The sequence below is a fragment of the Odontesthes bonariensis genome, chromosome 18 (assembly GCF_027942865.1).
Source record: "Odontesthes bonariensis isolate fOdoBon6 chromosome 18, fOdoBon6.hap1, whole genome shotgun sequence".
Taxonomy (NCBI): domain Eukaryota; kingdom Metazoa; phylum Chordata; class Actinopteri; order Atheriniformes; family Atherinopsidae; genus Odontesthes; species Odontesthes bonariensis.
Window position 1 is genome coordinate 29398083 of NC_134523.1, and position 24540 is coordinate 29422622.

General features: G+C 41.4%; 2 protein-coding genes across 3 annotated transcripts in view; both read right to left on the minus strand.

Moving 5' to 3' along the window:
- Positions 1 to 5098, minus strand: part of hivep3a (HIVEP zinc finger 3a) — a 52538-nt gene extending 47440 nt beyond the window's left edge. For both annotated transcript variants that reach the window (XM_075449804.1, XM_075449806.1), the window contains exon 1: positions 5050 to 5098. The gene's annotated coding sequence lies outside the window, so the exon portion shown is untranslated. The remainder of the gene's footprint in view (positions 1 to 5049) is intronic.
- Positions 5099 to 12830: 7732 nt separating this feature from the next.
- On the minus strand, positions 12831 to 20806 carry serinc2 (serine incorporator 2). Its single transcript, XM_075449281.1, has 10 exons — positions 20678 to 20806; positions 17464 to 17625; positions 16593 to 16780; positions 16343 to 16422; positions 15888 to 16025; positions 15137 to 15306; positions 14877 to 14967; positions 14546 to 14717; positions 13634 to 13849; positions 12831 to 13544 (listed from the first exon to the last, which is right to left on the minus strand). Exons 1-10 carry the CDS (start codon positions 20714 to 20716, stop codon positions 13406 to 13408), a joined length of 1395 nt encoding a protein of 464 aa, XP_075305396.1. The 5' UTR covers positions 20717 to 20806; the 3' UTR covers positions 12831 to 13405.
- Positions 20807 to 24540: the final 3734 nt, after the last annotated feature.

Sequence of the window (24540 nt, forward strand, 5' to 3'; positions counted from 1 at the left end):
AGATATTCGGCCATGAAACGGTTTCCTATGGGCAAGCTTATACAGGCACAAACTATGCTGTTTATAATTTATTAATTACTGTACACTAGCACTGATAACGTGGAGGTGCGTCGCTTACTTAAAAAAATCCGGGTTACTAATTTTGAATTTTAGCCGAATGAATAAATAGGCAGCAGGTCTGTGGGCTGTCTGTGGCAGTAGCACGACGAGGACGTCAGTAACACCCACTTTACGACAAAAATTCAAAATTAGTAACCCGGATTTTTTTAAGTAAGCGACGCACCTCCACGTTATCAGTGCTAGTGTAGAGTAATTAATAAATTATAAACAGCATAGTTTGTGCCTGTATAAGCTTGCCCATAGGAAACCGTTTCATGGCCGAATATCTCAAGAGAGCAGCCAGACGCCTCTTGAATATCTTCGGAACAGCTCCAAATGTTCAACAACAAGCAGGGGTGAGTAGAACATCATGTTATAATGTGAAATCAAGGGCCCAATGTCAAAAAACCGGTCTTATCCTTTAAAGAGGTTAGAGATGCAGTATGCTTTATTCATCGGTCCTCACAAAACAGCTCAACTTTCAGCCATTCCATTTGGTGGCAGATGTCGTCCAAACTTCTGCTCTTTGGGCTGATGCATAAAACTGTGCGAAGTTTCATGACTAAAGCTGAGTCCACACAGACAGACGTGTACATACACATTCTTTTCACCAGATCCAGAGAGCCATGTGCTTCTCTTATAAATCTCAGTCATGGTGAAACAAACACAAACGCACAACCCCGATTTCCACTTGTATTTTTAGTCACGAACGGACACGGATACTTACTTAACTATACATTCGCATTTAAAAAACATTGTTTGGACCACAACTAAAGAAGATGAATGATGATGAAAGCTAATGGATCTCTGTCAAACTGAACATGGAACCGAGTCGGTCATCGCCAAAAAAGAGAAAATCAAGTTTGATTTATTTGGAGGTCTCGGTTCCAGAATCGTGATCAGAACAAAAACTGCTGAATGGAAAAAAAGGAACAGAAGCGATCTATTTGCTTGTGTGCAGGAGGACGTGTGTGCGGTTCTTTTTGTGTTTGCATCTGGGCCCTGATCCGTAGCATCGGCACTCTAATCAGGATTTGCCATCTCCGAGCTCCATCAAGATAACCCGGATGTCGCAACAACGTCTGTTTTCTTTATCTTCGAAAGTTCCTCCAGAGCCACTGAATTCATCTTCCAACTTTAAAGAGAGTGTTGTCTTAAATCACTGCTGTGCACCTTTAACCCTGTAACCTTTTTCTGATTTCCAGAACAGTAATATTACATCTCAATGATGCTTTATTCCAACATGAAAGAAAGGTCTGCACACCTGCCTTTTCATTCTGAATGAGCTACAGCAGTATCTATGATAGAAAATGTGTAGAAAATGCCATAACTCTTGCCATTAATTTAATTTCTTTAAAAAGAAGTTACCGCCGCTCGTATTAGATGGAGAAACTACATTACATCTGCTCGGTTTATTCATGGAACAAAATCTTCTTTCTCCTCACTTGTCTTCAAAAAGCCAAGATAGCAAAGAACAAATAAACCTGAGGCCTCAGAACAGTTGTCAACAAACCGACGGGTGGCACCGTCACTATGTGCGTTTTTAATAAACAGGTCACAACTAGAAAGTTGGATATCATGAATTTTATGTATAAATTTGTTGTTGCCTTGAAAGTTGCAGTTTGCATCTCGTCTTTTGTTCCAGTTAGGGTGTTGAATTTTGTTTTTGTAGAACATTATGATGTCACAGTTGGGTAAGCATCTTCACATCCTCCGTGGACACAGCAACAACTGCTCCGGGGGGGGGGGGGTTAAATTCATCAGTGAGCAGCCTATGCTTCATGCAGCATGGCCAGCTGTGTGGCTTTCCTCTCAGCTCCTCAGTACAAAGGATGTGACTGTCAAGAATATAGTGGCTCCAGTTACATGAGAAGGTCCTGAAACCCCTCTGCAAAGACAACACATATGGGTCGCTACTGTGCAGTCGATGCCATTTTTACGACCTTCCAGCACTGTAGCTGACTGCGCTGAATAGCGAGCAGTCAGGTGATGTCGAACACCAACTTTTGGGGATAACCAGCAGGTTAGTGTGTAGATCTGTTGTTGTTACAGAGTAAGACAGCTGCTTTGTACAAAGCCATCAAACGGCCTAATCTTTATTCATAGTAAGCACCTCCAAACTCAGAATGGTGTTGTGATTTTCCTCTTAGGGTGGCTTTAATCTCTAGTTTCCTCCATGTTTGTCTCACTATAGTAAACATAACATTAGTTTACTTCATTGAGAGGTTTACCATGGTATGCATTATGATTTCAAGCTGATACGATAGTGCCCTTTAATGATCTGATGCTTCCTGAGGGTCTGAAGCACCTACAGACTGCCATTTATTTTTATTTGAAAAGGTTACTGATGTTCAAAGTCTCTCGATGTCTGAACGGATGTTCAAACTTTGGGGAAAACGGGACAGCCCGACGCCCCACTGAAGCTAAAGTTTAATAATGTTGGATATAAAATGTCATCGCTTCATTATTTGATCCTATTAGACACTTGTGTGAAACTTTGCCTTAATCAGCATATTCATTTTTTAAATTTGGCCAAAAATATGTTTAGAAGAAATTCCTCCAAAGTGCTCCTGCAGAGGAATGGAAACTCAACCTAAAACCCCAGGCAAACAACAAAATGGCAATCTTCCACTTCTGGAACACAATGTCCTAAAGCACATAGAATCTTTCAGCAGTGTTGCATTGTGCCTTTAACAGGTACAATAGATCGATATTTTCCCAATCAGCCGTCTTACAGCAACTAAAAGCAGAGTTGCCCAGCCAATCATCTTCAAGTTGAGTGATTGATGCAAGTACACAGTGTGAGCCCCGAGTGCTGAAACGCACAGCGCTGGATTGTTATGTCCCCTGCATCCTTCCTGGGGTGAAGGACTACTTCGAGAGAAAAAGAATAAAAAGTCCCAGTTCCTGGGGTTTTTCTTTTTCACACAGCCTTTTGGGGAAAGAAATTCCCAGTCGGGAGAGCAGCCTGGCAAATAGATGCTAAAAAATGTGCTCCCTTACAGTAGAAGTGGGAGCAGCACAGAATGACACACTCAGAGGCAGCCTGGTTTCCAGATAAAGGATGTGAACTAACAAGGTCGGCTGTGAAACAGCGATTATCGAGAAAACATTTCACCCCAGTCAGACTCATCACTACTTCCTAGCAACATGTTTCACTTGATATAAGAGGGAGTTAAAATAGACGGCAGTATGTGCTCCAAGACATCTCCGGTGTGCTGTTCTTGTTGCATAAAACGAGTCAAACAAGGGTGGGGGGGGTGTTACTTCTTCCATCGCATCATCTACAGATTCACAGATAAGAAAGAATCTCCAGGACTCCATCTTTTGCACCCCAGTTCAGGACCAGCTGTCCTCAGCTGCCCTCTAAATCCAGCCCTATACAGAATGTTTCAGGGCTGCTTCAGAGTTGACCCGCACCGTGGGTTATTTTCTTGCTCCACGTTGGTATATCGTCTTACAACTGATTTCATTTTACGGGACAATTTTTTTTTTTTTTTTAAAAAGTCATGTTGCCAACAACCCAAACAAGCAACATGGGGGACCTTGAAGCGTATCTACTTGTGCCACTGCACAGACAACTAATTCAGCCCATAAATTTAAGCTCAGTTGTGATTATGTAATATCGGCGATTTTGATCCTGCGGCTCTAGAGGGAGAAGAAGAAGAAAAATAAATAAAAGTCCGCCCTGAACGGGACCGTTTCTCGTGCATGATGTCATGTTGGATTCTTCGCAAGCAGAAATGCCCGAGTAGCAAGGAGGCATTGTGCAGGCGGTGTGTTGAAGGTTTTCTATTGCATGTAGCCCTCATATGTTCTTCCAGAAAGCCAAAATCATCAGATCGTGTTCTTGCAGGGCTCCTCTAGAGGACAGGGACAAAGAAATGAAGTGCTTGGAAGCTGGAAGACATTCTTTAGGCTCTCTTCAATCATGGTCCACTCGAGCATGCGCGCTCGCAGCCGTACTAATAAATATTAACGTGCCAGGTTTTTTTTTATATATTTCTTTTTTTGAATGGAGGCTCGTTTGCTACAAACGATGCGCATAGTGCTGCTGTAGCCAAGAGCAACGCCACGCAGCGGTACGCAACGCCGCCCCGCATTGGCCAATGACCACAAGCCATGACCGATAATACACACCTGTGTCAAACCACCTCATTTTGGGATATTAAAGTGGAATTCTAGGGTTAAATGACAATGGCTACTAATATCCGAAGACCAAATTACACCCCCCCAGCCACGTGTTTTCAGGCCGTAGCACCAGAATTGCAAGGCACTGTGAGATAAACAAAACGCTGGGAGTATGTAAGCAGTTTTCCTACATAATACCACAGGCTGAACTGCGTTGAGCTACGACCAGTCAAGCTAAGGGTAACACGCCTCCAAAAGGCGTCTTCAAAATAAACGTATGTTTAAAAACGAAGCACTTGTAGTCGTTTCTGCCACCTTCCCTCTCTCTGTTTTAAGGACGACATTTAAACGTCAACGGAGACTTTAGAGATACCGAATTAATTGCTGAATTGACAACAAAACCAACCACGAGAGGTCCATTTTTAGCCCGAAATCATTGCACTTCCTGCCCATTTCTGTTCAATTTTGGCTAACTTGCCGCAGCTCAACACCACCTCCTCCTCCTCCTCCTTCCCCACAGACAATGAATGAAGCCAGTTTGGGGAATGGACAAGCCCACGGACACCTCAGGTACCCCAGCACCCCTCCAACACATATGGAAAAAAAATGTACAAAAATACAGCTCTAGTCTCAGCATTCACCACTAGTTAGCGGTATTTTTATCTTACCATTCACAGCAAATATAGCGACAAGAAAACACGTTGAACAAATATAACTGTCCAACAATACCAAGTGTAATGTTACAGTTCATGAAGCTTCATAAAACACGATAACATTTCCCACAACGCCTCACTGACCCCATGAATGAGCTTACGTTACCTGCAGGATGCTCAACTTCACTTCTCTGCGGTGCGGCCACGGCTTCTCCAGCTTGCATCAAGTCACGCGAGGTTCACTAAGATGAAACCGGAAGTTGCCCGATACAAACTTTCAAACTAACAGCTGAATTCATTACGCGGGGTGTCGATATAAAAACAAGCGCTTTAAATGCACGCGCGAAAATAAGTCATTCTACTTTTTTGGGCAACTTGAAAACTATAATGCAGCTTTAAAGTTTTTCTTTAAACAAAAACATCTTCCACTTCAAGTCAAAGCGACGCTAAATGTCACTGTCAATGTGATGTTGAGTGTCAGAACGGAAACGCTACATTGAATTTTAGCTGACTTTGACGCTGGCACGTTCAAGACCTCGAGATAAAGCAGCACACTGGATAACAGAAATCATGCTGATTTATCAAAACATCTCTGGCTGCTCTTCTCTGGCTTCCTAACCTGTCGACACAAGCCTACTGTTGTGGCTCTGTGTTTCTCGCCACACTACAAAGAATGAATAAAGAAAACTCCTATCAGCCACTAACGTTATTGTGGTTCAGTCCAGATGCTGTGGTGGCAACGGGACGGAGGGAATTCCTTGAAAGTTGATGCTGCAGTTTGCCACCGCTCCGGTCATTGTCGGGGAAAAGGAAAACAGCAAAACCAGCCTCAAGTTTATTTGAACAAAAGCAAATGGAAGAAGCTGTATTAGCCTTTCTTTGTAAAGACGAAACATATGCATTTGCTGCCTGTAAATGAAAAAGAACCATCCAAGTGTTTGTGTGAACGTCTATGGTATGGTATGGTACGGTAAGGTATGTTTTTATTTGAAAAGGGACAGTGTACAATAAACATTGACCACGAGGAAAGATGCTTTGTACCAGGTTATAGCAGGAAATGCTAATTTCCACCTGTAGTCCCTGGGCAGGTTGGTGCAACAAAACTGATTCTAAAAGGTACATGAGCACATGACCATTTCACCATACATTTTCACATATAAATAACTATCATTTAATTTAATACACAATACAAGTTGTTCCACTTTTTGCATGAATATAATAAATGAAAAATAAAAAACATATCTCATTTAAACACAACATTCACTCTCTTTGGGCCAGCCACTCTCACACTCACTCCACTTACATGTGTACAGGTTTGATTTCTTAAGAGCCATTTTTTTGGTCCGTTTTGCAAATGCTTTTAAGCCAGTGCATGTTATGATGTCTGTTGGTAACGAGTTCCACTGGGTCACAGCTACAGACGAGAAGGCTGACCTACCAAAGGAGGTCCTGCATACAGCACTTCTCCTCTAGTGGTCGATCGAGAGGTGCGTGTCATTCTGTCAGAGCATAGCCTAACAAATTTTCTTAGGGGAGGAGCTGAAAGACCATGGATTATTTTAAATAGCAAGCAAACGTTATTATAACATATTTATTATCAAAATTAAGAATGTCATATTTAGTTAAAATCGTACAGTGGTGGTACCTTCTTGGCTTTTTATCATGAGATAAAAAAAAGTTGGGGCTATGTTGGGGTTATAGGCCTTAATAACGGTCTTTAAGAGCTACTTTCGTAACAGTGATTAAAAACTACCTTTGTGTTTGAGCGTTGTTATTCTGTTGGCATAGTCCATTTAATTCTGAGTTTGTATAATTGCGTAACTATCTGCTACATCCCGTTCACGAGCAACAACCGTTGCTACCTCAAACCCACGAGCTACACTCGTCCGTGACCTTACAGTACAATGAAAAAATACTGATTTAGAACGCTCACGTTTATGCTTACATTTTAGCGAAGGATTTTTAATGTCGTCTTTCATACAGATCGTGTAATTAACTACAGATTACGGGTTCCCACGTGCCGTTTTGCAATGACATTCTATTGGCTTCACCTGTGAAAGTCCTGTAAGTAGGATTTAACCTTGTAGCACCCAAGCATATGAATAATCATTGAAAAAAAAATCATTTTGGCTCTTCTTGCATCTTTTTGGGTGGGAATAAACCAATATTTTTGGAATTTTTGGAATTGGGCTATTTTTGATCATTTTAGGCAATGTTGCACATTTGCAACTGTGGGCTTTCCTGATTAATTTTGTAATAATACAATTTGGAGACCTGACCTCCCATTACCGCTGTGAAAGGTGGACAAAGCAGACCACACCAAACGAGACCAGAACGAACTAGAACAGACCACCGCAAAGCAGAGTGTAATTCACTGAGCCAAGAAAATGAACTGTCGCCACATAAAATGTAATGTAAAAAAATATTACACATGAATGTAAATAATGTATGTAAGTTTAAAAAATCAAATAATGTAATGTAAATAAAAATATAATGTAAATAAATAATGTAAATAAATAAAAAGCTTGTTGCATATCTGCAACTGTGGGTGCTACAAGGTTAACTGCACCAAGAGGCTGATAAAGTGAAACACAACACTTTGTCTCACTGACATTATTGCTGTCATTTTTTTCATCTAAATAAATGAAAATGTAAAACTCTCCCTTGTTATAACACCATCGAAGTTTCATCAGCGCGTGTTGTATCCTCACATTAACACCTGTGACAACACGTTTGGAACGAACGTGATGCAGCCTTCTAATGAAGACTACTGGGGCTACCTATTAAAAACCCGTATCAGCCACAGGGCTCCATTTAGTGTGTTTTTCCACCTGTGTTGCCTGGTGCTTGGAACCCTCACGGAGGACAGGTGTGGTTGCTGTTGACAGTGGTCATGATGAGGACGGTTCTCTTAAGAAGTGTCGAGAATACTAAATCACAACAGGCAGAAGAGAGAATTCCCAATGAAGCGTGATCCTATAACCGACTTATGCAACTGATCAGAGCCGTGATCTACCTTACATAACAACACGAGGTTGGCTCGCTGCTCACAGCTGGGATTGGGGCTTCCACCGTCTCTTTCACCCGTAGCAACGTGGGTCAAATACAACTTTAAGCATTTATGGACATAAATAATCCACTTGGTAAAACATGAATAAACAACCAAATTAATAAATAAACCCCAAGTATACTATTTCATGCTTTACTATTGTATTATAGGGGATAAATGTTTCTTCTTTTCATTGGAAAGCCACATGCCTGTCTTAAAATATTGTCTCATTTGACCCCAGATGTTGATGAGCAAAAAGCTCTCCTGGGTGAGCTTTTGCAAAGGCTGATTTTGAGGTCAGTCTTGATAGTGTCCACTGACTCTCCCAGCTCAAGATGTTGGTTCCTGAACTCCTCCGAGTCCTCAGGGTGGCTTTGGTGCAGATAGTTAGACAATGACTCGGATAAGAGGAATACATTGTGATTATAAGCTTCTGAAGGAAAATACAACGACTGGCATCACTGGACCCTCCACCAAGACAACGAGCCAAAACATAACAGCAAATGGATAAAGAATGGGTTGAGAAAACTGTGTCAACTATTGGGACTCCAGACCTGAATCCCATCCAGAAACCGTGGAGGTTACTACAGACCAAAATGATACAAGGGAGCCCTGTACCTCAGATATACTTGCCACAGAGAAGCAGTCATGAACATCTCAATGAAAAGAAGGATTACGTTATTTGTATAGTATCTTACAAAATCTGATGAGTGTAACAGTAATATCAGTGTAATATCAAAGGAACAGTGCATAACAACTACTGACATCTAGTGGTTAAGCTGAAGATAGCAACAATCTCAGAAAATGTCCAATAACTATCTATGGACAAATTGCATCTGTAGGCCTATATGTGGGCAAAATTATTCTTTGAACCAAGCAACCTGCCTGTCCCAAAATGAGCTTATTCCCCAAGCGAGTGTGAGGTCTGACTTTTTCCTGGCTAACGATTGTGTGATGCAAATGTATTACTCTTTTTGAACGCATATTGTTTTGAGAAGCAAAACGCTTTATTTTCGGGACCCTAGCCGGACTGCTTTCGTCAACGCCAAAACGAGGCTGGAACTCGGCTCACAGGACGCAGCGGGGGGTAAAAGGATAAAAAAAAAGGTAAAAAAGGTAAAAGGTAAAATAGGCCTCAACAATCACCTGGATTAATGACTACCTGACAAACAGACCACAGTTTGTCAGACTGAAGAATTGTGTGTCTAACCAGGTGATCAGCAGCACAGGAGCACCACAGGGGACTGTACTCTCACCATTCCTTTTCACTCTGTACACTTCAGACTTCCAGTACAAGTCAGACTCCTGTCATCTACAGAAATATTCAGATGACTCTGCAGTTGTCGGGTGTATCAGAGATGGACAAGAAGTTGAGTACAGAGAGCTGGTGGACCGCTTTGTGGCATGGTGTGGGAACAATCATCTCATCTTGAATGTCAACAAAACAAAGGAGATGATTGTAGATTTCAGGAGAAACAGGGTCAGATCAAACCCTGTTTCCATCATGGGAGAAGAAGTGGAGGTGGTTGAGGAATATAAATACCTTGGTGTTCATGTGGACAACAGACTGGACTGGAGACACAACAGTGAAGCAATCTACAAGAAAGGACAGAGCAGACTGTACTTCTTGAGGAAGCTAAGGTCCTTCAAGGTTTGCAACAAGATGTTGCAGATCTTCTACAAGTCTGTTGTTGAGAGTGTCATTTCCTCTTGCGTCATCTGTTGGGGCAGCAGCATCAGAACCAGGGACCTAAAAAGACTCAACAACCTGATAAGGAAGGCTGGTTCTGTTCTGGGGACGACTGTGGAACCTCTGGAGACAATAATGCAAAGAAGGATTTTGCATAAAATCAAGAGAATTATGGACAACCCTGAACATCCTCTCCATGAGACTGTTATCAGAAAACAGAGTCTCTTCAGTCAAAGGCTTCTTCAGTTTGGATGCAAAACGGACCGCTACAGGAAATCTTTCCTGCCCACAGCCATCAGCATCTATAATAACTCTTTGATTTAATTGAGCTACATCAACATTTAATTTCCCTCTGGGATAAATAAAGTATTTTTGAATTGAATTGAATTGAAAATGTTCAGAAATGATGTTGCTGATATGGGTTGTCATACAGCAACATACATACATACAACATACAGTCAAAAGAGGCGAACTATCCCTTTAAGTATCATCCTTTTCTCAGACATGTAAGATATCCTTGAACTTTCCCCAAAACAACATCTACAACCAGATGTCCTTCACTTTCTTCTTCTTCATTGCCTTTTAAACAGTATTCCTCGTCAATGTGCCTTTTATAGTGATTAAGTGGCCATTCTTCTGAGTAGTAGGACCTGCTATGCAAATGGCTAGAAATGGTCCAGTCAGCCTTTATTTTACTATTAAATAAAAGGGGTCAGTTCCACAAACCGGATAATTGGCCAGTCTCAAAGTTACTGTTTATCCAAAATACTCGAGAAGCTGGTGAACAAACAAGTGCAACATTTTATTTTCAAAACAATCAATATCAAAACCGTACCAATGATGTTTACCAGTACAGTGACAGTGGTATCAAAAGCCCTAAAAGGATGCGCTGTTTTTTGTTTTTTAAATTCGTGTCTTACCTGCAGCAGACAGCAGTCAGAGCACTCTCAGTTGGGAGAAACAGAGATGAATGCGAATGGGGGAACTACACTAACAGCTACTCTAAATGAAGTAACAGAAGAGCACATTTTGTCCATATAATAAATCAAACCTCTTTTTCATACTGGTTCAGCCAAAGGCTTATGGAGTGAATTTTTTACTTTCACTCGAGCATTAGCCAGTTGGCAACATACAATTGCAATAGGCTAAAACAAATATTGATTTTCCAACGTGTTAATTTTTTCTTTTTTTCTTCCTGTTATTGCACCCATTTATTACTTTCCAGGTCATTTCCCATTCCTCCAGGACGTGTGTTAAAATGAAATAGTGCTCACTCCATCTCATAGAACATTTAGATCGGAAGCTTTTAGAATGAAAATACTTTGAACATGAAGTAGACAATAGTCTAATTCTTTTGCATTGATTTGGGTACATTCATGTTAAAATGGGCCAACACTAGCCAAACGTCAGTGAAATCAATGCACAATACTTTTTTAGGCAGAGACACTGTATTGAAGACCATCACCTTCACTGGGAAAGTGTATTGATGTGAGTCATGAGAGACTAGCAGAGAGCAGTGCAACTTAAGGACTGAAAATTCATTCATTCGTCTCATTGAAATATTAAAACAAAGTGAAATGTCATGTTGTTGGTTTGCAGTGGGGGACTGGCCACTAGGACTGTAGCGATACACTAATCTCACGATACGATACGATAGACGATATTCATTCAACGATACGATTCGATACACTTACATCATTTTCTGGGGGGAAAAAAGGGACAGTGTGATTTGACATGAATCGTCACTGATTGGACTGGTGGTCCAACCTTTGAAACGGAAAGACAACACAGCCAGACAAACCGAAACAAACGAACATGTCACAAACGTGAGAGCTATGCACTTTATACAACATTTTTATGAACTAATTTATCACTGTTTTGTATAATGTGACCCCTGGTATTGTATTGTATTTCCTAAATGTTCTGTGTTTTCACTAATTGTAACGTCTGACTTTTCAATAAAGTTTGCTTTAAAAAAAAGTAATTTAAAATTAAAAAAAATAAATAAATCGATACTCGCGGCTGAAAAATCGGTACTTTATCGGGAAACAAAATATCGATATATATCGCAGTATCGATAAAATTGCTCAGCCCTACTGGCCACACTATCTGCTTAAGAGAGAGAACTTTAATTATTTTTTGCAGATTTTTTAGCATTTATTTCTACTTTTTTTTCTGTAGTTTAATCTAATGTTACAGAAGTATATGCTCAACAAACTGATAGCATGTCTCACCTGTTCCTAGTTTTCTTTATGGCAGGGAAACAGGCCCAGTTACCTGCTTCAGAGCAAACCACGTTAACAAATGAATAAGATTGCAAAGTATGTTTTATTGAATTATTATTCTTAATGTTATTTCATATAGTGTTGGTTTGATGCATATATGTTGATTATTTTGTAGTCGAGCCCCACTTCAATGGGCTATTTCAGTTCATGGTCTGCAGCAGGCGGGTATAAAAGCCTGTATACCCGGTGTATTTCAGAAGTACTTTAAGTAAATGTTGCTGAATGTGCTTGGAAGCCTACAAAGGTCTTATGTCTCTTCATTAAAAGTATGGAGTGAGTGAAGATCAAACTGACAGACGCATAAATGACCAGAGCTTTGCAGACTGTAGATAAACCAAAGCTCTTTAATCTCAATATTTCTTTGACAAACAAAAGTTGCATGTGTTACAAAGTACAGTGTGAGAACTTCTGTGGGCACTGAATTCAGGTTTCTACAATGAAAAACAATAGATCTGACCTCATGTGTAAGATTTATAATCACTGTGTGGGCAGAGGTCTGCAGTTACAGCGTCTGGGATTTGCCACCAGATGTCTTAGCATGACATCATAGGCTAGTCATTGTAGTTCCTCCTCAACACAAACCTTGAATGAATATTGTGTGGTATAATAGAAAGTTGTGTTCCACCACTCTGCTCATGCTGATCTTATGATCAGGGAACATTCCCTCTGCCTTATATGCCAAATGTGTGTGTGTGTGTGTGTGTGTGTGTGCTGCACTGGGGAATCCTGCAAAGAAGGAACTGAATAAATCACATTTTTTCAGGATCATGTGATTAATGGAGCATGTGGAAGTCCCTGCTGACAGCAGATAGTGACATTGTGTTCGCAGAAAGTAAATCAAGGCAAATACACAAGTGAGTAAGTAAAAACGAAAACACGTCCAAAAAGAGGTTTAGAAACTAGAAAAACATCGACGAAACATCCAGAGTCAAGAGTTTAATTTAAGGCACAACAGCGCCCCTTACAGGACAGAACTGTATCTTCACTTTGGCATTACAATCAGCTTTATTATCTGTGATGAAAAGTGAACTTTTGGAAAGAAGTCACCTGGTGAAGATCATAAAATCTTAAAGATATCAAAAATGGTCCCTCGAAATTGCTCGTGTGCAAAAATACAATAAGGCGCTTTAGTTTTTAAAACTGAGGACCAGTAAAAGTCTCAATTAAAACTAGAAAAAGATTTAAACAGCATCAGCCAGATAACAGTTTCAGTATAATCAAACAAGCACAGCCAAGATCCCACAAAGATCATTCGGGATACATTTCCCATTAAAGGCGTGTAGGGCTTTCAATTAGAAGGTTTGTAACATTGAATTACCTGAGATTAATAACAGGAATGTGATTAAGGCTGAGAGATGCAAACATTTACATTCACAACTGAATAAATGCAGTGACCTGAGGTCAGTAAAGCATGTTACCATTTACTAAGGAGTCTTAACAATATATGACATTCGAGCAGAACGATGTTAAGCCAAAGCTAGTTTTTCTCAGGCACTTTTTAGTTGAAGTCTCTGTCAGGCAGCACCAGCGGGGCCACCAGCGTCCACAAGTAGATGGCCAAGCCAAGCCAGCTGGAGCAGATCTTCACCCAGACGGCCGGCATGGAGGTCTTCATGGCCTCGTAGTCCGTGTCGGGCCTGGCAAATCAGAGGAGGCGGCGTTAGAGGGGAGGGGGCTCAGCTGGAGGGGGACAGACAACAGAGAGCAACAAACAGCAGATACTCACTTGTACCAGTTCGTGAGGGTCATCATGATGTAGAGAGAGGCCAGCAGGAGGCTGAAGTGAAAGAAGGAGTAGCTGTAGGTCACGCCCTCCTCTTCGTTGTCCACGGCACGTCGGACTCCGTCCTCCCCTGTAGCCTCCTCAGAACTGGCGGTCAGACCCTGGCCTTCCTCGGTCTGCATTAGCCGGTTCACTTGGGAGTTGTTGGAGGAGCGGATACTGTGGTGGACGAGACCTCGGCTTGATTAACATGAGCGGGTGACATTTTGTGCATCCTCCTATTCTGCATGCAGAGAATTCCTTCAAAAATTAGAATCTATTGTCAGGTTGAATTTGATTACGAAACTTAAAAATAGTTTTCTCTGCCTGAGTGCATCTCTCTGCAGTTCTTTCTGAAAGCAGCAGTTACTGGCTTTAAGGAGTCCCTGACATCCATTAAGTCACACTGGTGTGCACCTTTCCCGGTTTGGTCAATATCATCAATATTTCTTTAAGGGAGACATATTGTTCAATTTAACAAGCTGGCACCGCTTCCTGAAGTCTTATTAAGATAACATTCATTTAACACACAGCCTTTCGTTGACTCCTGTTGGAACATCGTCCTCAAATAAAGTTTATTCCCTGGGGTTGATGCAAGCCGCTTGCTGTTCAGCTCAGCTGACAAAAGAACATTTTCATGTGAAGCTGGCTACACTGTTTAAGAAGGTTGGACGTGAGCAGAAAAATGAGGGGGGGGGCTCAGAGGTTGAGCCAAGCAGCGGAGGTGGGGTCGACTTGAAAAGTTACGCAACTTTACTTTGGAAGTCTGAACAGGACTTCTGAACAAAGTGGCAGGTCTGTGTTTTTCAGATTTTTCTTTATATGACTGTAACTGATCTCGTGCTTCTTTTGTGTCTGCAGCAACAGTAAAAATACCTGGCGTAAAGGGTACAGAGCACGAAAATGATCAGTCCCACGATGCCCTGCGCGTCCCACCATTGCACGTTTCTTGGGGCTGGAGTAGGAGGAGGAGCCAGGACAGGTCCTGGGGTTGGGGTGGGACTGCTGGGCTGGACCAAACTCAGCAGACTGGGGTTACACTGCCGGTCTGACGTCGGGAAAACATAGAAAACTGTGTCAACAGCTGGCAGTATTACAGGCATGAATCATTGAGGGTTCCATCGACAGGCCGATGTGACGACAGGCCGGATGAACTTTGTTCACTTTCTGCTGCAGCGGTACCGTTACTCAGACTGACGGGACTTACTGGGGTTGTTGGTCATGGCCGACCAGGTGACGTACATGGTGTAGAGGGAGATGATGGAGGCCTGAAGCAGGCCTGAGGTGGGCTGAGCCTCCTGCAGGGAAATGGCCGTTATAAACCTAATGAACAAGTGCAGGCTGCCCATCAGCTGTTAAAGCACCGTTTTTGGTTTTCCCCACTGGATAAACAATCATTCCTGTTCTCAGCCGAACATTTTGAAGTCAATACCAACACAGGTAAGGACTGAGGAGGCTGTGCATTACCTGAACTTTGGGCAAAATGGAGACGATTGACACAACGATGCAGAAGATTAGGTTGAGGCTGATAAAGACTTTGTGCTCTGTGCAGTCGTCGGGTTGGGTGTAAAACACGTAGAAGAGCACGACAGCAGAAAAAGCCAAAGCGTAGAAGACGAAGGTGCAGGACAGCAGAGCTGTGAGGAAAACAAGAATATGTCACGTGAAACCTGAAACACTGCTGGGTGACAAAGCAACGTTTGCTCTTCATTCTAAATTTTTACCTAAAAACGTAGAACCAAAAGGTCGGCACGATGTGGAAAATGTAAATCACTTAAGTAGATATTTCAATAAAACTAGTTCAAACACAACATAGCAACTAATTAAAAACTATTTAAAAAAAAAAAAAAAGACTTTGCTCAGTTTCAATTTAACCGACGTGTTTTACTCCAATTCTGAAATTTTAGTTTACATTTCACACAAAAGTGTACCAACTTTTCCTCACAGTTGTTCATCGAATCATACTTTAGAAATAACATTTATTGCCGACTGTTAACTGATAAAGACTCTTTAAAAAAAAAAAAAAGATTTCCCCTCCATTTCAAAAATATTCCCACAAACCTTGAAAAACACTGAGGATGGCCATTCTTCTACCACAGTAATACACAGATAGACGATCGTTGCTAGGGTTACGTGTGGATGCTCATTAAACTGAAAAAGTCGTAAATGTACACACGCCCTAATGCATTTCTCTTCGATCACTCAGAGTCGCCTCTACCTGCAAACCAGCACCTGGTGTTTCCATCCTCTGCCCTCAGCAGCCAGGACTGGTTCCAGGAATGGGCAAAGTCCACCAGAAGGATGAGCTGGATGATGATGAAGATGAAGGAACCCACCACGCCAAAGTAATAAAACACTGAGAACAAGCAGGAGCAAGAGTAATTTCACTCAAATTTTGAGACCCATCTCATAAATCAGAGGATGGCCAATACAGTATGCGGCATTATAGCTCAAAAGTTGTTAGTTTAGTTGAACAACCAGAATTTACTTCCACATTCCTGTTAAATCACATGTAAAGAAACAGTAATTGATGGTTACCAGCTGTTATTTACAATAAAACAAAGCAAACTAATTAATCAAACTGGATGAGTGAGATCTAACAGATAAAAAAGCAAGTTCCAAAGCAGGCCTAACCCCTGCTGAGACATCAATACATGCATCCAGGCTTCGTACCTGTATTAAAGGAGCCATCTGGAATGAAAAAAGCTCCCACGGTTATACCAACCAGTGCCAGGAACTTAAAGAACCAGAACCTGAGGAGATAAAAGGAAAATTATTCTCCGTTGCACAGTAAAATAAATAAATAAATAAAAATTCATTCTGTTCTTCAGAGTAAACACAATCTTAGGAGGTGTAGTGTCCACGTTTGTCCACCAGAGTGCAGTGTGCCGTCATCCCACAGCGCTGGGGCTGCAGTACGAACCCGTTTTGGATGGCGGCTCGGGGGTCCTTGCTGCTGCGCACTCGGATCATGATGATGGAGAAGAGGAAGAAGAAGCAGGCCATGGCAAAGCACATGCGGTACACAGACTTGAAACCCACGATGACGTCACAGTTCACCTTGTTCTCAATACCAGGTATGCCTGAGCCCCCCACGCAGAAACCCGGAATCTGACAATGTGAATGCAGACAAAGGTAAAAAAAAAAAACAGTTAAAGAAAAGGAAGCAGAGTCAAAAACAACGTTTTCTGGCATTTCAGCATCTTCTGAGGCTTTAAAGAGGAACATAAACTGTTTTTTATGAGGTTATACTATAAGAAAAGAAGCACTGTGTGTAAGAATGTTTTACAGTTTTGGAGGATTAAGGGGCCCTGTGTGCTGGGGGAGGCCTCCTCCTACCTTATTAGTTTAACCTTGGATGCTGCAGAAGGCCTCCTATTTTTGCTCAGTCTACCTTCTGTGAACAAAGAAGTCTAATCTGACGTTGTGATATCAACTACACTATACTCTTCTAACAAAGATAGTGAAAGGAGGGAACTACAGGAATGTCTCATAACCATGTGTGGCTAATAATTTTGTCATAGAAAGCATCAGTTTAGAACTCAGACAACCCTGTGTCAGCTTTGTGATTTGTTGCACATACTTGTCTCCTTGCTGCAGTGTTAGTGTTAACTGACTCCAGCAACTCTGAGCCTAATTGGGAGAATTTTCTTAACATAAACACATACCTCGAGTGTCCTCCTGCGCTACGGTACCATGACCCTGTTGCTGGGTTACCCCACTAAGAAGCCAATGGAGCATTTTTCTATGGTTGTCTTAAGTTTGAAATAGCACAAACGTTTTGCACTTTGTACCCTTTTAAGATGTTCCTCCATGCCCGGTAGAATCATGATGATGGACACAAACGTTCCGAGCAGCAGCAGGAAGGAGAAGGCCAGCCGGCTGATGGTGGAGTTGTATGTCGAAGGGCAGCATGACGACAAGAGGCAAGAGGCTGAGCCGCACAGACAGGACGCCTGGAGGAGGAATGACGGAGAGAATCACAAGGACATTCAAACAGTTTCATGTTGTAACTCGGAAGGCGCTCTGGGGTGTGGAACAATCAGGATAACGCATGCATGGCTCGTACAGACTGTGGTTGGGAGAAAATACAAAAGAAATAGGGCATCTGCTTCCAGGAGAACTACATCTGTCTTTGGTCCTCAGGCTTACAGGAGAGTTATTTACAGTGGCTGTAATCAGGCCTGCGAGTACAGCTGCCATCAGAACAAATCTCTGCTTCTTATCCGGCGCTGCAAACCGGATCACACAGGACTCCTGCATGATTCAGATGCAGGCTGCTGAGAGGTGTGTGTGTGTGTGAGGCACTGAGGCGGACACTGGAGCTGCGATCAGCCATCCTTTAACTAAATATGAGCATGAATTACAGTACACAAGCCCGGGGTGCAAACATTTTTTTAAAATTAGGACAAAATCATTGTGGTAATGTGATGCAAAAAAAAAAAAAAAAAAAAGAATTGGGAGATTAAACAGGTCATTTTACACCTGTAGGACAACATGAAAACAGCTGCAGCCGTTAGTCTTTTTCTGACACCAAACACTAAATTCAAAGTGTCTGACAGATGATTTCCCTCATCCGTTTTCATTATATTGTTAGCAACCAACTACGAAGGCTCGCCTTTAGAAAAGGTGTCAACAAAAACTGTGTAAAACATCAGCTGTGTGATAGCACGGTGGCACTGTTCTTTCCATTTTTAGGTTTTAGAGTTAAAAGATAAAAATGAACCTGTTCCTACCCAGGTGTAGCCAACCAAATGTGGTAAATACGACATCAGATGAATGACAGCACGCGGCGTAACATCCTGTCGGGGGGCTTGTCAAAAACTATGCTGAAACACAGTGTGGGAAAAGTCCACTCCAAGATCCAGCGGCTTGTAGAACCACCGTCAGCAGCAATAAGTTGAAGAAATTATTTTCTGTAATTTTCTGTAACAAATACGCAGTGTCTGTATTTCTGCTGCTATTTCACAAGTTTCCTTTCTGGAAAGACGGAGCAGTGCTCCTCACCTCCTGTCATTAATGCCTCCGCGACTCGGCAACTGTGCAGTCCTTGAATTTATCATGTCTGAGACACAACAACACAGAAAGTTGCTCTGCCATCCGTAGTTGTGACAAAGCGAGAAGGTATGTGAACTGTGGGAAAAGATATTCAGCAGATTTTAAGAGCGCTCGATAAGATAAATGATGGATATTATGGAAGAAATAGCATTTGCGTCCAGTACCAGGGTAACTGTGGTTTGGAAAAGATGAAAGCAGTCAAGACTCAATTCTTGTAGATTAGATCTGACTAATTGTGCATCTGCAAACATAATTTTAATCTTGAGCCTGACAAGAGTTTGTGTGGACGCGACACACATTGTGGCTCCTCACGCACATTCTCACATCACATCTTTTTATATACACCTTCAAAATCTAGGCTAAAAACCTACTTATTTAAAATTGCTGTTAATACCCAGTAGTATGATGACACTTTCATCTTATTGGATTTTGTTGTATTTTATTGCTTTCACTGTTCTTTTATTGTTTTTACTTATTCTTCTCTTTATTTATTAAGCCTACCTACTGCAAAGCACTTTGGTACATCGTAATGATTGTATAAATAAAATACATTTACACCAAACTGGGCATCGATAGTGGCACATGTAACCTTTTTGTATGTCTATGTAGATGATGTAGACCATCAGCCCTCCTCCACCACGCTTGACAGGTGATTTGAGGCGTTTGTGCTGATTCACTGCATTTGGTCTTCTCCAAACATGGCGCTTGGCATTATGACCTAACATCTCCACTTTGGTCTCTTCTGTCCAAAGCACATTGTTCTAAAAGTCTCGTGGTTTGTTCAGATGCAGCTTTGAAAACACGTGTTGCTGTTGCACATCTGAGGCGGCATTTGACTCATTTCAAGATTAAGACCTTAGAATTGAAAGAGACTTTCCATCTTCCTCACATGATTGCATCTAAAACTGTGTGGAAGCCACCCTAAAGTCACAGCGTGTGTGGATGAGCAGAAAACTCCTCAACCACAGAAAACCTCCAGAGATCGATTAAATTAAGATCTCACTGCTTGAGGCAGATTCACTGCTGTGCCAAATTTTCTTCCATATTTTTCTAGCGACCTTGCTGGTCTCTAAGGATTATTCCATGTCTTGAAAAAGACACTCCCCCCTTTATGTTTTGAGATAAAACACTAGGATTTTGCTATTGTTCCATCTATAGATTTTAACTGGAAGCCGACATAAGAAGCAGTTGCACCTGGAAGATGTGCATCCATCCATTTATTTTTCATAACCGCTTAATCCAATTCAGGGTCGCGGGGACGGTTGGAGCTTATCCGGGGTACACTCCCGACAGGTCGCCAGTTCATCACACGGCCACACAGAGGATACACATAGGATACACACGGGACACACACTCACTCCTAGGGACAATTTAAATCTACCAATCAACCAACATGCATGTTTTTGGACGGTGGGGGGAAGCCAGAGTACCCGGAGAGTCAGCGAGATGTCATGATACTCCAATTTAACAACAAATAGCAACACAAACAGTGACACACTCCTCCAAAGGAGACGGAGCCAGAGTAAAACCCGGAAATGGAGCCTTTCTACGGCACTGCGAGTTTCCATATAACTTTTTGGCTGGAGTAAATCACTTGACGACTCTTAATGACTAACTTGTTAACCCGAAACCAAGTCAATGGACAGCGCGAAGGAGTTTACTTTGACAGCCTTCCACAAACACAAGCACGATTGATACTCGATACGCCAGAACAAATTCATGTTATGCTGAACTGAACAAGTAAACAACTACTCTAAACAACCTCACACATACATTTATATAGTGTATCTCTCTTCAAATTACGTAGTTTCACATAGATTCGTACTGATCTACTCTAACTAGTCAAAAACGCGTAACGCCTTCCTTAATTAGTCAAGAAATTGGGAGAAAAAAAAGAGACGTCTCCATCATTTAAACACCAATACTTTTAGGATAAATGTATATACTCACACAGCTGGCCAGGGAACCTAGCGCCAAACACGCTCCCATTCTGCTTTAATTCCCAATTCCGCTGGAAATCTTACTCACACAAAAAAAACTTCAGGAAGAAAGTGACACAAAATGGCGACGTCAAGCTGTTTAAAAAGACCTGGCGGATATCCGTTCTCTTCCTCCAAAGTGAAAGCTTCGTCACAAATGCAAGGTTTGAACAGACTGTGAGTGAGCTGAAACTCAAACGTCGGTTTGGTTTTATTTTGACATGGAATAAACTTGTTTTCCGGCAATGTTTGTTTTAATACGGACAAAGCTCACGAGTGAATTTTTCGGGCGTTGCTGTCAACCATTATAAACAAGTATTTTGCGTTCGCTTGTCCATGCCCTACTCTGATTGGTTTAATTAGCTGTCCCTAAAAATGTTGACCAATAGGTGGTAAATGCGAAATAGAAGCGCAGTCCTTTTATGACCAAAGTTGTACTAAAACACATTTGAACCAGATGTCACGCACGAGCACAAAACGGTTAAATTTGAAGTAGGAATGAAAACGGTACAGTATTCGTTTCAAGCCAACACAACAAAACCGGTTTCAATAGTTATTTTTCTGTTTTGATTTTGGAAAAAACATTACATCCCCATATTGTGTAGCATATCTGATGTTACCAAAGTTCATTGCAATGATGTGTTTTGATGTTTTATTGTAAATACATTATTTCAAGTGTTAACATGATCATGTCTTAAGCTTGGTGTATGGCAATAATAAAATGACAATTATTGCAGCTCTAAATAGCTTTTTGAGGTTTAATGTAGACATGCAGAGTGTAGAAAGCACAAAAACATGCATCTGTGTTAAGTTGCTGATGGTAAATTCTACTGAAAAACATCTGCCCACATGCACAAGAGGCCTTTGTAAAGTTACTTTTAAGCCCATTTAAATCAGCTTGTAGGAGTCTAACAAGAGTAATGGCTATTTAGTTTCCCTGCAGCTCGGTAAAGAAACAGGTGTGATGGTGAAGGTCAGGCAGGCTGAGTTAAAAGCAAGACGGTGGTAGAGGGGGTAGGGAGGGAAGTATCCTCCATCTGCTTGTGTCTGACTTTCAGCAGGTCAGACACAAGCAGAGCAGTTCACCTGTGTGTTTTCTTTGATCTGCGTGTGTGAGCACATTAGACTCCTCAGTGCTGAACAGCTTCAGCTGTGCAGCATGCTTCCTATGGCATTGTCGCTCTTAACCTTGTCGGTCGCAGTGACACATGATATAGAATTACATATGAACTGTTACCATTTGTGATTAAATAGGATAAACAAGACTGTAAAATCTACAGCTCAGGTACTTGAGCTTTCTTTGCTGCAATAAGACTGAGTTATACCGTAGATTGTCTATATAATTTATGACTGAGATACTGGAATCGATTAAATGACGTGTAGATAAGGGATTTAGTTTATTGATAATCAGAATGTGTAGAGAAGACACACCCCTGACTAAAAGAATGGTATAAACCTGTGTGAAGAAGAGTTAACACTGAAGGAAGTAAGGGAAAATTATACAGGAAACAGCACTCAACTGACATCAAAATAAAAGACAGTGGGCTTACTGACCTGCCATCTACTTTGAGTCAATTAATGTAACTAACTGAACAATTCAAAGTATTTCCACCTACTTCAAGTTACGCGAAAGAACCTTCAGGGCCATTGGAAATGTTAGAACAAAGTCCTTGTAGTTTATTCTGAAATCCATACACCCAAGTGGTTCATTTTCAGATTTTGGAGTCACTGCTTTAGTATTTTTTTAGAAATAGGATCCTTGCTACCCCATTTGGGTGAAATAGTGTGGAAAGCCAAAAGGGGTCATGCTTTAGCCCACTGTGCAAAATGCCATCTAGAAAGCAAAATCTGGATACCAGAAAAGGAAAGAAAGAAAGGAGAGGGAGAGAAGATTAAGTGAGGGGGAGCAGCTTCTTACTCATTTCTTTGAGAAGAGAGGTGATCAGCACAGCTGAACTAACACACACAGTTTGATGTCAGCAGCAGTTGTGTCAAAGGGAAGGCAACACGTCAAGCTTCATTTAGGGAAAACACAGATTCATTACTATCAGAAATTCATCAATGCTGTTGCAGACAATCAATAAAAATGTCCGTGACATTCAATACAGACAATGCCATGTCAATGTTTTTTTCAAAAACATTGATATTATTGATCTTATAAACATTGATCTTAAAATGTTTTTTCAAAAACATTGACATGGCAATGTCAATGTCCAAGTTCCAAGATCTTCAACTTTATATCGATATTTTAGCCCTTTCCCAGTGATCGATCGTGACATATTTAGTATCAGTGGATTCCTTGTAATTTCAGGATTGTGAAGATGCCACTGTCATCACAACTGAATGCACCAGACCCCCAAAAACTGTAATGGTAATAACAAATTATCTACCATAATTTAAAATTGATTAAATGAAACAGAGGAGGAGAATATTCAAACTTTAAGGCCATAATCAATGATGAATAAGGCAGAGTCTAATTATAATGACCTACTGTTGGTGCACGTGAGTCAGACTTAATGTCTTCTAAAAAATATTCGATCTTGAAAAAGGGCTGTCTTATAATTATTACTGACTTTAGAGGCCATTTATACTAATCTGTTTCTATATCTTTTCTATTGCGGATGCACTGTCCATTTACATTAAAATACTGGAATACGACTTCATAGGTGGAAGGATTCAAAGACGCCGGAGACCACGTAAGCATTCGCATACGATGCTGATTTTAGCAGTTGTAAACGGTGAAAAACGAGGATCCGCAGTGCTGACTCTAGCTACTCGGCTTTTATGATGAGAACCCAGCCACTGCAGCAACGCAAGCCGTACATGGAGCGCCGCTTTTGGGTTAGACCGGGAAGAAGCAGCGCATGGTGGGACAATTTCGTGGACCAAGTTGTTGTCGCCGAAGAATGGCGCGAGAACTTTCGAATGTCCAGAGCAGCCCTGATAAATCTGTTAATATAAAGCAGTTGCTCATGCTCCAGATGCAAGGGCGAGCATGTGATGTGATGGCTGATTAGCCTAGTCATGTGACTAGCGAATCAGCCGATCCCCGTTTCAGTGTAAATGTAAATAGTTTGCAAGGCGCCGACACGAAGAAATGGTGAAATGAATTAATTCAATGCTTTCAGCAAACTGAAACCGGTGAAAACCTACCTGAGATCAACGATGTCCCAGGATAGACTCAACAGCCTTCCACTTCTCTCCACTGAAAGCCAATTAGCAAAAAAAGTGGACTTTAAAGAGCTCATCACAGTGTGACTTTGTTTTTGGAAACACGAAGACCCGTCAGTGGGCATTTACTGGACTATGAATTTCAACACCATTTCTGACCACCATCTTTTTCACATCACATTTGTTCAAACACAATGATTCTCTTTTTCTGCAAAGATAAATAAAGACGAGCGAAGTCTGGCCATTTGACTTTTGTTATGCTTATTTATAATGCTTTTCTCGATATAGAGGCTCAACTAAGATCGTATGTATTATCACTGTCTTCTATAATGGGAAAAAATATGCATGAGAACTAGTGATCAAGTCAGCATGGGGCTCAGAATTTCGTACTACGGCCCTGATGACCTTCACCCTCAGCGAATCAAGTCAAATGTTTTTTCATCCAACAGGGACATAACAAGGGCAGACCTAACTGATCAGGCACTGATTTTGACTTTGCAGTTTGTTTGCAGCCTAGACAAACGAGTCATTTTAAAGATTGTATTTTGGTTCCCAAGATTCAAGGTGTGAAACTATCATGGGAGGAGTCATAGGACGTCATAGGATACGTCACGCGTTAGAGAAGTGATAGTTTGGGGTGGCATGATCACACCATTCTCACCT